A 13,479-nucleotide genomic window follows, 5' to 3' on the forward strand; every position below is an offset into this window, starting at 1 on the left:
CTAATACCAAAAATGTCTAACAGGAACAGATCCAAAATAAACAAATAAAGCATTGGGTCTTGAATAGTGGGGCAAACAAATTTAAAAAATACTTCACATTCTAAAAACTCAATTCCTTCTCAAAGAAAATTCATGAGAAATGATCAGCCATGTTTCCTATTCTTAACATGAAAATAAATTTGCAACAACAGTTGAAAAAAAAAGTTTTTCAATAATGATTATCTTTTTCTGAAAACTTAGTGTGCTTATAATCAGAGGCATTGAAAGTGCTTTGATCCTATGGGTGCTTTCCTCGAGTTTCATGTTCAAAATTTTGATTTCTGAATCAATTCTGGAAGTGCTCATTGTAATGGCATGGGCCCGCAGTGGGTGGAGAGGCACTACCCCATTTAAATAAGTGCTCTATCCATTTAATATTTATATTTCTAATAATATTTTCAAATGAAATATCAAGTCATATTGTATGGGGTAGAATGGAAGTCCTCGGATATGGTTGCGCACCATCATCTGGTTACACCCAACTCGTTGGTGTTAAGACAAAAATGACACAACATTGCCGTTGCTTCTACCATCTGACGACTTCAGACTATATGCAAATTTCAAGGGTGATCAGTGCTGATTGGCCACCTCAACAGCAGCCAACCATAAGGCGACAGCAAGATCACCTTTGCGCATTTTCATCTTCACTTGATCTTGTAACTTGTTTCTCTCTCATTGGCCATACTCCAACTTTACCTGAGGAGTCTGGTCCTTCATCAATGTTTCTGAATTCAACTCTGGCCATTTGATCATCCTCTAAGGTCCACTGAAGTAAAGGAAGTTGGTGATGTAGTTTGTGAGTGATTGACAAACATTTTGAAGGACTGATTCTCCATGGATTGAAGGTTAGAGGATTGTCATATAGAGGGAGCAAAACTTATGGTGAAATTTTGCAAATTAAAATTAAATAATCTTAAATTCTGAAGTACAAGTTAATGTATTGAACTTTAAATCTTGACTCTAATTGCATTGGATCGCTCCAAGGTACTAATTTTTGATCCTGCTTGCGACACATGGTTTGTGTTGGATCAGACCCATTCTACGAAGTTCCGTAGGGCTCAAGCACCCACAACACCTCTAATTCCGATGCCACTGACCTAGACAGTGAAGTTGAGTCAATAAGTGACCAAGAGAGAGCGAAGTGCTAAGTCAGTAAGTGATTAAAAGAGTGACATTAGTGAATGTGTGTGCATGGGAGTGACAGAGAGAGCGAGCGAGAAACCACATCAGTGAGCTACCAAAACAGTGACCTTGAGTGTGTGTGTGTAAGCATGTGAATGACCAACACATTATGAAAGCACATGAGTGACCAAAACATCTAAATAGCAAGTTCCAATGTCAGTGAAAGATTGAAAAAGTAGCCTAGAGTCAGGGGTCGTCAGTTAGTGATCTAACTAAAAAGTGTGAAGTCCCAGATCAATAAATGTTTGAAAGAGGGACAGAGAGTGCGAGGGGCCAAATCAGTGAGTGATCAAAAGAGTGACCTAGAGAATGTGTGTACCTAAGTCAGTGTTTCTCAAAGTGTGCGCCACAGTTCCTGGGGGTGCAGCCAACCTAATGGGCATTGCAGTGTAACATCTGTGTTACTACCCGGCAGAGAAGCCACTTTTAGTTTCAACTAGTTATATTTATTCAATACTTACCTTTTGCTCCCTGAGATCAGTCTTTATGATTGTGTTTCGGCAATCACAGCTGATTTTCACGTTTTTGACTGATTTGAGATGACATTGTTTAACTGCTGCAAATTCGGGTATTATTTCTTGAATCTGATTGGATCCAGTGACCCTGTGCGGTCAGGAAATTTTCCCTGAAATACTGGTTGCATGTTACCCTCTCGCTCTCACTTTTGTTTTTGCAGTATGAATTAACTCATGATAAAGGTGCTTTGTGCGTCTCTGCACTTATGATATCCTGAAGGATGAGCAGCCAATGTTGCAGCCACTTTTTAATTGCTGTCTCACCGGTTATGTAAAGATGATCATGTCGACATGTGTTTCATCTGTTACGCCGGTCTCTTGCCGGTCTCTGCCGGACTGTCATGCCTACGATGAAATGTGACTACTGTCTGGATCCAAGCTTGTGGTAATCGGGTTCCCAAAATATGGTCCTCTGTGAATTCAAGGCGTTGAGAATGGCGACGACTTTGTGTGCTTTGACGTGGATGTAACAGATTTTCTAGTCATGTGGATATTTTTCCGATCACTGTATTGGTAAGACAAATTTCAATAGTGGCACTGATATTTTGACTTAAATCTGATTAAAGTAAACATTGAAAACTCTTGCATAGTGATTATCATTTCCGGAAATTAGAGCAATTGTTACTGTACCTTTTATAAAATTAATGCAATAAATGTTCATATAGAAAAATTCAGTGTCATTCCTGCCTGCCATTATTGTCACGTGCAAAAAATTTATCTGGGGGAACAAAAGCATACAGAGTATGCAAAAGTCTGTTGCAGCGGCAAGCTGGAGGTATTGATTTGTGTGCCGATTTTAAGCTTTGAAATGGCTCTTTTATAAAGTAAAATATAAACTATTCCGGGGAGCTGCAAATGAACCATAAGTTGGGTAAGGAAGCCGCGGATAACACGTTTGAGAGCCACTGACCTAAGTAAATCTTTTGGTTGCGCACTGATGTGGTTTATTGCTCTCTAGGTCACTCCAGTGTACACACATTATCAAAGGTGCATCTGAATGAGTTTTGAACATGTGGGTACAAATCTAATATAGGAAATTTTGATTCTTGAATTAATTTTGGGAGGGGTGCTAAGACCCGTGCCACAAATTTTCATAGATGCTTGAGTACCCCCGGCTCCGACACCACTGCTTATAATTGATCGTATAAAAAATTTTAGAAATATTGATGAAAAATTTGGCAATAAAATCAAAAGTTTTACAAAAAAAATGAGCTCTGTTTTTGTAAATTATTCCATTTTCTTATTAAGAAGGTGTCCAAGAACATGCAGGGGAAAAAAGTTCCTTTTAAATATTCTGATAAATCGTTTATGATTTCCAATATTTCCTATGAAACTGTGATTACAAACAACTTGTACCCGATATGATTCTTTATTACACGACAGGATGTTGGCAAAAAGAAACAAGAAAGAAAAAAAGAATTACGAAACAAAATTAGGTAACTTACATCATCATCACTTTGCAGGTAAACTATCCCTTGATTTTCCACACATTTTCTCAATTCTTTTTCAACTTGTGCGCAGGAGCAGGCAAGCTTTGCCTCAAGATCTGGCCTTATTTGCTGAATTTAGACATACACATGTATTACCATAATGAGAATCAAAGATTATATATAAGCTCATTAACTCCTCTAATAACACATAATGTTAAAAAATAAAAATGAATTAATTTTCATTCCAATTCAGCCCTTTAACTGTGTAATTACTAGGGCTCAGATTTTTATGACAAGCCATATTTTGGGCATTTTTGAGCGATCAGTCATACTTTTAAGCACAAGATAACTTTTTGGTCATTTTTTTATCACTGAAAATTTTTTTCTGTATGAATTTTTTTCAGAAATAGACTTAAAATGAATTCTAGTGTTTTCTCTTTTTTTTTTGAAGAAAAAGCATTTGCATTTAGCAACCACTTCTATGTTCTCAAAGGATCCTCTAACTATGTTTCAAAGGGAAACCCAGAATGGCACACAAAGCCCATATGGAAAATCTTATTTATTACCCATTTTAGCACCCCTCCTTGTAATTTTAAACAAAAAAAGAAAACTTGGCATCCCCACTGATCCAGTCAGCAACCGGGGCACCAGAATCCCTTACTTGTGACCCTGCTTACAAATGTAGAAATTTTCATGCATTACACTTCACTTGCAGTTCGAAATACAGATGGCAGCACTAATTTCACACACAATACTGGGTGTGACAAAACACAGACGGTCAAGTGTGACAGACATGCACACAGTTTCAGCACAAATTACTTGCCTCTGAAAAGGGGATAAAACTGTAGTAAATTATCCTATAATGGCAGACTGGAGAGTTGTGCATAGGTTTTAAAGGAGGACAGACTGCACCACTGTATTGTATTTAGTTGAACATGTTAAAAATTCCAGGACAAAACTGATTTAATGTGGAAAAACATTGCTATTCAGCTTGAGATACAATCAATGAGATTGCAGAGCTGTCTGCTTTAACTTCAAATATTGCTTCATCTGGTAATTTTTTCAGAATTAAAAAAAAAAAAAAACCCTTTGTTTTGCCAAATAGTTTCTTCAAATATTTTTTAGAACTAAATAAAAACATTTTTCTTTAAATTTGAAATTTCATCTAATAAAGTTCAGTGCAGTTCTAGAACATACTAAAGACCAGTTCAGACGCACCAACTTTCGGAATGCAGAGATTCCATGAAAGGGGGTTAACTCCCCCCCCCCTCCCCATAGACCTGGTCAGAAAAAAAAGAAAAATTGACAAAAAAAAAAAGTTTTTTTAAAAATAAATTAGTAAAAGTGCCCCTTCTCAGGCAAGTACTGCATAGCCCCTGAGCTGTATAATCATTGTGAATGCTATCAGTGATGGATAATCTTGAATTTATGAAAAGTGGATGTATGTTTTCTTTTTTGAAGATATATTTAATGGGAGAAAGCAATTAGAGACAAAACTTCAAATACAAATTAAGCAGCTGATGAAAGAAAGCTCTGGTGGTATCGCATCATGTGGTGTACAATCAATCTCTGTTATTGTGTTTGTTGCATTGCTGCTAATCAAAGCAGTTTAATTCAGTTTTGTTGTTAATAGAATATAATAATAATTACACACAGATTTCGGCAATCAAAATCATCCCCTGATAAATGGTTGTTCATAAACACTAAGTAAATAAAGTCATGTCATTGCCAGTTTGCTTAAATGCAGTCACCAAGACTGTTTGATGGCTGCTCAATGGAAGTGACGTCATCAACCAAGTAGGTAGGTTTGGGTATGGAGTCTTTATATAATGCTACATTATAGCAACTTCTACAGCAGCAGGTCTCAACCAGCATGCCGTGTGCACTTCCCAGGAGCTCCACGGCCACTCAAGTATAATGAAAAAATTTTAAATTAAATTACCTTTATTCAATCAAATTCATTCAAATTCGAAAAAAAACACAATATAATGTATGTGATATATCTAAACATATGCAAGTGTATCAATATATATGAGTTGTCAAGGAGTAATCACACCTGTACTGACAACCAATCAATGAAATTAATGATCATAGTCGAAACAATTTTCACAGTCATAACACAGTTGGCGCACATGTTAATAATAGTCATAACATAAAGCGGCAATTTTAATTCAAGTACCGTATTCGCATAGTCCCGTGATATACATTTAAAAATAGTTTTCAATGTTATCGATAGCAGTAATGTAACTAAATAATTCCTTTTTAAATTTAGAATATGAAGAAATTTTTTTTTTATTTGAATGGCAAGGCATTGCAAATTTGGGAGCTAAATAGAAAAAGTGTTTTTAAATATCTCTTCTAAGTAAAGGGATTTCAAATATTTCGCCAGGTCTCCTCAGAGAAATGAATTTTTCAGGAGAGCATAAATTCTTATTTTTATGAAGTGTCAATATCGATTTGTAGACAACCAAGTGTCGTAAACCCAAGATGTCTTTCACAGTAGCACCAGCAGTCAAAACCGAATGATTTAAAAGTTTAAGAAATCTATTTTGAAAGGTCATGATAGGAAATAGGTTGATTTTATAATCGCATCACCTAGTTGTTATTCCATATTGTAATGAAGATTATATCCATACATATTATAATGTTCGTAAAAAGGAAGGATGAACAATTTTATGAAGATGATAGAATCTGCAGAGAAAACATCTAAGTTTTTTGGTTAGTATAGCAACGTGAGATTTCCATTTCAAGTTTGAATCTAACTGGATTCCAAGATATTTCCAAGAGAATACTATTTACATTAGGACAGTTGCAATCATTTCTTGAGCAGTCTGTAAGATTTGATTTGAGTACTTATGTCCGAATTGTATCCCCAATCAAACTATAATAAATAAATTTAGTTTCTTGAAGATTCAATTTCATATCATTATTATTGAACTAATCATTGATTATTAGAAGATCGTGTTCAACCTGTTTTTTTAAGCGAATGTACATCAGTACAGGAATAGAGAATCACAGAATCATCTGCGTATGTTATTATTTTACCAAAGAGTTTTTCAGCGTACAAAAATCATTTAAAAAATGATGAAAAGAATCATTTGAAAAGAGCCCTGAGGAACTCTTTTTATAGTTGTGTATTCACTACAGTACTCACTAACTAGAGTTATTTATCCTAACTCTGTTTTCTATCATTTAGATAAGACTTGAACCATTGTAACATTTCACCTCTAACACCAGCATTAGATAATTTATAAAGTAAGATATTGTGACTGACGTTCTCAAATGCTTTTGAGATGTCAAGGAAGAGAGAAATAATTTGAATATTTTGGTCAATACTTTTGTGGACAACCTTACAGAATTCTATTAAAGCATTTTCAGTACCTCGATTTCCCAAGAAACCATATCGATTAGGGGTAAAAAATCGACTGTTATTTAAAAAAGTTAGTAGTCTATTTTTCACCACAGTTTTTTTGATTAATTTAAAAAAGATAGGAAAAGAATAGAAATAGAAATATCTTAAGCAATTACCGTCCTATCTCCTGCTTTAAAAACGGGAATAATCGCACCACATTTCAAAGGATGAAAATATTGTTGAGCAATAGATTTATTTATAAAGTCAGAAATTTAATCAATATTCTTAATGCTAAAAGCTTTGATAATCCTCATATTCATACCATCATAATCTGATGTAATCTTACCACACAGAATTTACAATATTTAGTATGTCTGAGGTTTCAATAGGGAAAAAGAATGAATGCAAGGAGGTAGTAGTTAAAAATTTCCTGTAGATACCAGGACAATTTTAACTGTTTGAAATTAATTCAGAATGAGAGCTAAAATTTTTAGTCAAATTGTCATCTGTATTATGAGGTAAAACTGTGAGTGACCCTACCAGTAAGTTTGTTTATATACGACCACTGTTTTCTTGAATTGTTACATTTACTAAATTTGGTCTTAAAATAGTTACTTTTAACGATAGAAATCATCAGTTTAAGATCTCGAACTAGTTTTATACAGGCAAGACAATAAATTTCATCGAATGCATGCTTTTGAGTTCATAAATAAATCAGTGAATTTGATAACTGCTGTTTTAGGAGCTCTAGGTTCAGCGAACTGGGGCTGCCCTGTATAGGAGTTTTCCCGAATGGTGGCCAGTCATTGACGTCACGACATTGTGAAAGCTTGAGAAAAATCTACACAAAATAAAATATACAAAAAAAAAACCCTTTGATTTAAAAGAAATTGGAAACAAATTTTCTGCCAAAATATAGAGAAATTTTAAAACCAAATCCTGAAAGTGGGACAAAAGAGTAAAAAATCTGGAATCTCCCGCCTAAATCCGGAGAATTGGCAGGTCTGTTAGTTATTGTGCATAAAGTAGGCAAGGTTTTTATCTGCATTTGGTAAGAGAATTTTAATTGAAAAGGTAAACCGAGATGAATTTTTTTGTTTATTTTTTTTAACTTAAGAACCAAACTAACTGAAAAAGAAAGAATGAAATAAAAATATGAACTTATAAATTTCCCCTTAAGATTTTTTGGTTAAAAATCTGAGCCCTACATTGTTATTTAATGATCCGCAGGTGCAAAAGACAATTTTTTTACATTTAGTCTTGTACAAATTATGCATAATGAGGAAATCATCGTTTGAAAATTAAATTTTGTAGATTGAAAGTACGGGAAAATTATTTACTCCCTACATAAAGATGCTCAGGAAAAAGCTCTGATACTATTCATGTTGAACCAAATAGCTGACTATGAGAATCACATAAAAAGATTATTGGAAAGAATACGAGGTACAGAGATAACTGAATGCATCCAATGTATCTGAAAGGAAACTTTTCGGTTCTAAAAAATATAAATGTAATGAATGTCACAAACACTGACCTCTTCACTATTTTTTTCTTGAAGAAGCGATGCTGTCTGTTGGTGAAGCTGTCGAATGCTGATCACAAGATCATTCAAAAGCTGCCTGGCAGTTGGCTGCATGATGAAAAAAAAATCCATTATTTGGTATAAGGTTAATATACAGGACGCATAGTTGTCTTCTTGCCGCAAATTACTGGCAGACCTTTGATCCTACAGGCATACTTCCAATTAGAAAAAGTATCCAAATAACATGTAGACCTCCAATACATCATTCATTTTTCAATGGCCTGTATATATAGTTAGTAAAATAAAAAAAATTAACTTTTCATATGGCCACCCTGTCCTAAAAACCCCAATTAAAAAGTTGTTGCCCTGTCTCTCCTGAGACCCCTACAAAATTCCACTTTTTGAAGTGTAATATTCCCTGAGATAATTGGATTCAAAAACCTGAGAAAATGTGGGAAGGAACAGCAAAAATGAGAGAAAGCAGCACTGTCAGTTAGTTTATGGTGTTCTTTCCCACCTTTTCTGCGATTTTTGAATTCAAAAACATCTCTGTGAATATTGCACTTAGAAAAGTGGATTGTTTTCCGTTGGCCTCAAGAGAGAGAGGGTAACAATTTTGAAATTTAGTTTTTGAGGTCAGGATCTCCATATTAAAAAGTTAGTTCATTTATTTTAATAGCTACATAACCCCTTGCAATATGTCTGAAAGTATCTGTATGGTTTTTTCCCCTAACTGAGCACAACTAAGGACTATCGCCATGAGCAATTTACACATTTCAGAAGTGAAGTGAGGGTGTATCTGTGTGGTCTACACCTTATTTGGATAATGTTTCCCAATTGGAAGTATGCCTCTAGGATCAACGCTTTGTGATTAAAATGCGGCCAAGGGACACTTAAATGTTCATCCTGTATATAGTAAAACAAAATAATTTTTTTTTGTCTCCATTATCACTATGGTATTATTTGTGATTGGTATTTGTGGTATTTCAGTCCCACAATATCTCTTTCTTCTATTCACTAAAAACATGATAGAAAAACCAGAAAAATCAAACACATAAATCTTTCTCATTCACTCAAATTTTAATAAAGAATTAATTTTTTTATACATGATTGGTGCAATTAATATTTTTCTTATGATTAGAGTGATGTGCATTGCATGCCCATGTTAGAACACAATGCACGTGTTTGACTCTAAACTTATTTAAGGGCTGGACAAATCTTGAAAAATTTACATGCCCGACCAAGCATGTGACTTAGAATAATACATGTCTGAATCACTATTTTGTACGAGTCAAAAATATTATTAAATATTATTCCTGGATTTAATTATTTTTCATAGTAAAAATGATTTCTCATGGTTAAAAGAATGTGCATAATAGCATCATGTAATAGTTGTTCACATAATTACCTTAAAAAAATCATAAAAAATACCCAAATTTTTAAAATATGATGAACCCCCCCCCCCCCCCTTCCCATTGTTATGACATATTCAGGGTGAAATTTGTCTTTGGAGTATCGGTCCTAAGATCAGTCGATTATAATTTTCCATGCTGTTGGTATATATAAAAAACAAGTTGGTAAGTCACTGTTCACCTTCCTTCGCTCATAGAACCATAGCCGATTTACAATCCAGACTTGGGCAGGTGCGAGGCATGCAGCAAAATATTGAAGGCAGTAAAAATGTAAATAGATTAAAATTAATTGACTACATAATCCATCGCAACTTTTCAACAGTCCTAGTTCGAAATGAAATTATAATAACTAGTAGCTCCTAAAGAACATTTATTTAGGAGCTACCATCAATCTTATAAGATTGCACACATATAGTGTGCCTAGGAAGTTCTAGTTACTCTGGCTTCTTCCTTCTAAACTGGTTATGCGAACATACTTCATTTAGAAAAAGTATACAAATAACTTGTCCATTTTACATATGCCATCTAGTTTACTACCCAAAAACCAGCAGCGGGGCTCCTAGACTGGCATCTCTTGTGGGCCCCAAGAAATATTTCTCATGGGCATGTCTATAGTGAACTAACAGCGTCAAAAAAAAAAAAAAGAAAGAATAGTCCCAGGCCTCCAGGGTAGAGCCTTGTCAGCCCCACTCTTACAAATATGAATACAAGGCCACAAACGGGAAAATGCCAATGAGGTGGCAGAGAAAAAGATGACCGTAACAAATTATGGATGTCATATTTCTACAATACAGCAACCCAATTAAAAATGGAATTATAAAACTATACATACATGATAAAATACAGTATTATACAATGCGCATAAAATACACTCATTGCCATAAAAATTTGTGCACCAAGAAAGAGTTGTCTGAATGGAATGAAATTTTATACATGTGAGTACAACATTGATATAAGTAAGTGATTACATAATTAAAGTAAAAGAATCATTTGTCACAGGAAAAACTGCAAACGAATGAAGGTTCTAGTACCCTGTTGGGCCACCTCTAGCTTGAATACATGATGCGATATGGGTAGGCATCAAGGCATACAGGTCCTGTATGGTATCATCTCATTCCACAGTTGTCGTAAGCATGCCTCTAGTTCAAATTCCTAGGCTGCCTAGCTTGCCGTCCCAAGTGATCCCAGATGTGCTCAAATGGTGACAAACTGGGGATTCGGCAGGCCAAAAAAGGATGTTAAGGTGGATGATAAGTTTTATAAGATGATCAACGAAGCATAGACGTGGCCTGGTATCTCACGGCACGTGTAATGGGCACAGCAATATCAAATGTTCTAGAGCAGGGTGTCTCGCAACAGTGCAGACAGATACAGAGGCCTGTAGTGAAGCTACTGTTTGTGTTCGAATAGTGGACAACGATGCAGTTAGCGCTGTATGTGCTTGTTGAGTGATGTAACTGTCTTCTCGAATATTGGTCTGTTGAGGGCGTCATGAGTCTAGCCCCTGTGCATGCGACGTTTCTCTCCTCCACTGGTCCAAACACCTCACAGTAAAGTCAGATTGACCCAATTGGCAGGCTACTTGCCGAGCTGACCACCCAGCTTCCATCATCCTGATGATTTTTCCCCTCTCAAACTTTGACAGCTGATCATATTGTCTTTGATGGTGGTTTAATGGCATCCCTAATGAAAAAACATCCCTCTGCAACTGATTAAGTACAGGCAAAATTCCTCTGCGTACCTTTTTTATACACCAGGGAAAGCAAAGTTCAATGCTTTCTGATGGCATTACACATTGTGCAATCATACTCTGTGCATCTAATCATCAATCATTACGTATCTGCCAGACACGTATCTTCATGCCTAGTTTAGTTATGATCCGGCAATTACTTCTTGGTGTGCAAATTTTTATGGCAATGAGTGTATACTTAATGGTTGTCTTATTCTAAGTATGGATAGCTTCTTGATATACCCCAACATATTTATTGTATTTTTTTTTAAATGCGTCAATTGTGTTGGAATTTACACCCCCAGGGTTTCATGCCATAAAAAAAACCAAGATTTGCCTTATTACGCAAGCATCATTGTGCGCACACCAATACAGTTATTGTAGCGAGTTATAAAATGACTGATCATGGTTTTGTGATAATTTCAGTAACATAAGAGTTAGTCTTTTAAGGCTTTATTTCAAACGCTATATAGAAGGGATGCTAAAGAAACACTTGCATCTTCACCGATAATCATAATAAAAACAAGATATTTAAATTCTTTTGGGTTTTTTGTTATATGCCCACATTGGGCATGCGATTAAAAAAATTTATGCCCAGTGAACATTTTCACATGCTTGTTCAGCCCTGGTGTATTTAAAGGAAGCGAGCTCGTAATTTTTTCACAGATTTTAGATTAAACAGAAAAGCTGCCAGAGAAAAAAACCAATTTTGGATGCATGGCAATAAGATATAGCTACCAAAATGATGATGTAAGTAAACTTCATGGTGCCAAATGATAGATCATAGCTGCCCAAGTCTCCCGAATTTTTCGGGAATCTCCAGAATTTTAGCTTCATCGCTCGACATCCCGAAAAGTTCTTAAATCTTCCGAATTTTTACAAAAATCACAAAAATCCCTAATTGTCCCTTAAAATTCCCTACTTCATTAAAAAAAAATCCCTGCTTATGAAAACAATCCCTAAGGAATTTCTTGTACGGGGTAAGACGCCTTCATATACTGTATTAAGGAGTTCTATTGTGGGGCATCTTTTTTTTCCTTTCGAAATGACGTCACACGTCGTAAATGGGGAAATTCCCTTTTTAAGGAAGTTTTACAAACCCTCTGATGGTAACAAGAAAGTTGTTTGTCTTATCGTGCAGGGAAATGGCTTAGCAGCCAATAGTCCTGGATAATAATTGATGATTATAGTCACGCTCATGTGGTCAAAATTTCTTTTGTTATAACGTGCGATATAACAAAACACGAATACTGATAAGCAAAAACATATTTAATCAATTTTAAAGATACTTATTCTGATGAATTTCCTTTCATCAAACGTTCCAGAAGAGGGCCGACTTTTCCTTTTTGTACAAGTTGTGTTACGGACAAAAACATCGGTCATGGAAAGACTGCCATCATCACTCGTGAAATGAAGAAAAAAAAAACATCAAGCAAGTGTCACAAAAAGTCAGTGTTCTTCAAAAATTGACGGTGTTTTCCTTCATCTTCCGATGATTTTGGGGTCATTCGCTCAGAATGTTTGTTCACAGCGTTTCTGATTGAACACAATATTTATTTTTACATCATTGAAGTTTTGGCCTCCAATTTCACTTGTTTTTTGTGTAGGAATTTTATTCCCAAGGGTTGAACTTCCATGTGTGTAAAATCCCTATTTTAATTTGACTTCAGTTTTTGAGTAGGTATTTTATTCCCTACGCTCTAACTTTTATATTTGGAAAATCCCTATTTTATTTGGAAAAATCCCTATTGTATTTATTAGGGAGTGGTTTTAGCATAACATACGGGTTTGCGCGAAAATCTCCCGAATTTTCATTTTCAAAAGTTGGCAGCTATGATAGATCATGCCAGAAAGTCAAGTTTGACATTCAAATTTACAGCAAAAACAAAAAATGAAATAAATTCACACATACTCTCATAATATTTGGAAAATTTTCAATTTCGCAACTTACCCCATCAGCTAAATGACCACTTGGAAAAAGTTTATCAATACAGACAGCAGTCTGCGAAGCAGTAGGAAAAAGTTCACGCTCGACCACTGAATGAGACACAGCTGCAACTTTCACGCTAATAGAAAATTCACAAATTCAAAATTTTATTGGCAAATCATAAAGGCCATTGACCTTTATGAATCAAAATTCATAGAGGTAATACACAATTATATCACGCATTTATATCCTCAAACACACACATGGTTATAGTTCCTTGTGGGTTAGTCAAGAGAAAAGTTTTCTTATGCTCTGCATGCAATATAATATTTCTTTTAATTCTGAAAGAGGACAATAGAAAAAGTGAGGAA

General features: G+C 35.1%; 1 protein-coding gene across 7 annotated transcripts in view; it reads right to left on the reverse strand.

Annotated features, from left to right (window-relative positions):
• Positions 1-13,479, reverse strand: part of LOC149065182 (diacylglycerol kinase delta) — a 170,294-nt gene that overhangs the window by 17,563 nt on the left and 139,252 nt on the right. For all 7 annotated transcript variants that reach the window (XM_089254486.1, XM_089254483.1, XM_089254485.1 and 4 more), the window contains exons 25-27: positions 13,133-13,247; positions 8,053-8,148; positions 3,182-3,295 (exon numbers count right to left, since the gene is read on the reverse strand). In XM_089254486.1, coding sequence (XP_089110612.1) covers positions 3,182-3,295; positions 8,053-8,148; positions 13,133-13,247 — 325 coding nt within the window. The remainder of the gene's footprint in view (positions 1-3,181; positions 3,296-8,052; positions 8,149-13,132; positions 13,248-13,479) is intronic.

This window comes from Pholcus phalangioides, unplaced genomic scaffold (genome assembly GCF_987345545.1).
Source record: "Pholcus phalangioides strain wild (caught in Gottingen) unplaced genomic scaffold, Ppha-v1.0 ptg000041l_1, whole genome shotgun sequence".
Classification (NCBI taxonomy): Eukaryota; Metazoa; Arthropoda; class Arachnida; order Araneae; family Pholcidae; genus Pholcus; species Pholcus phalangioides.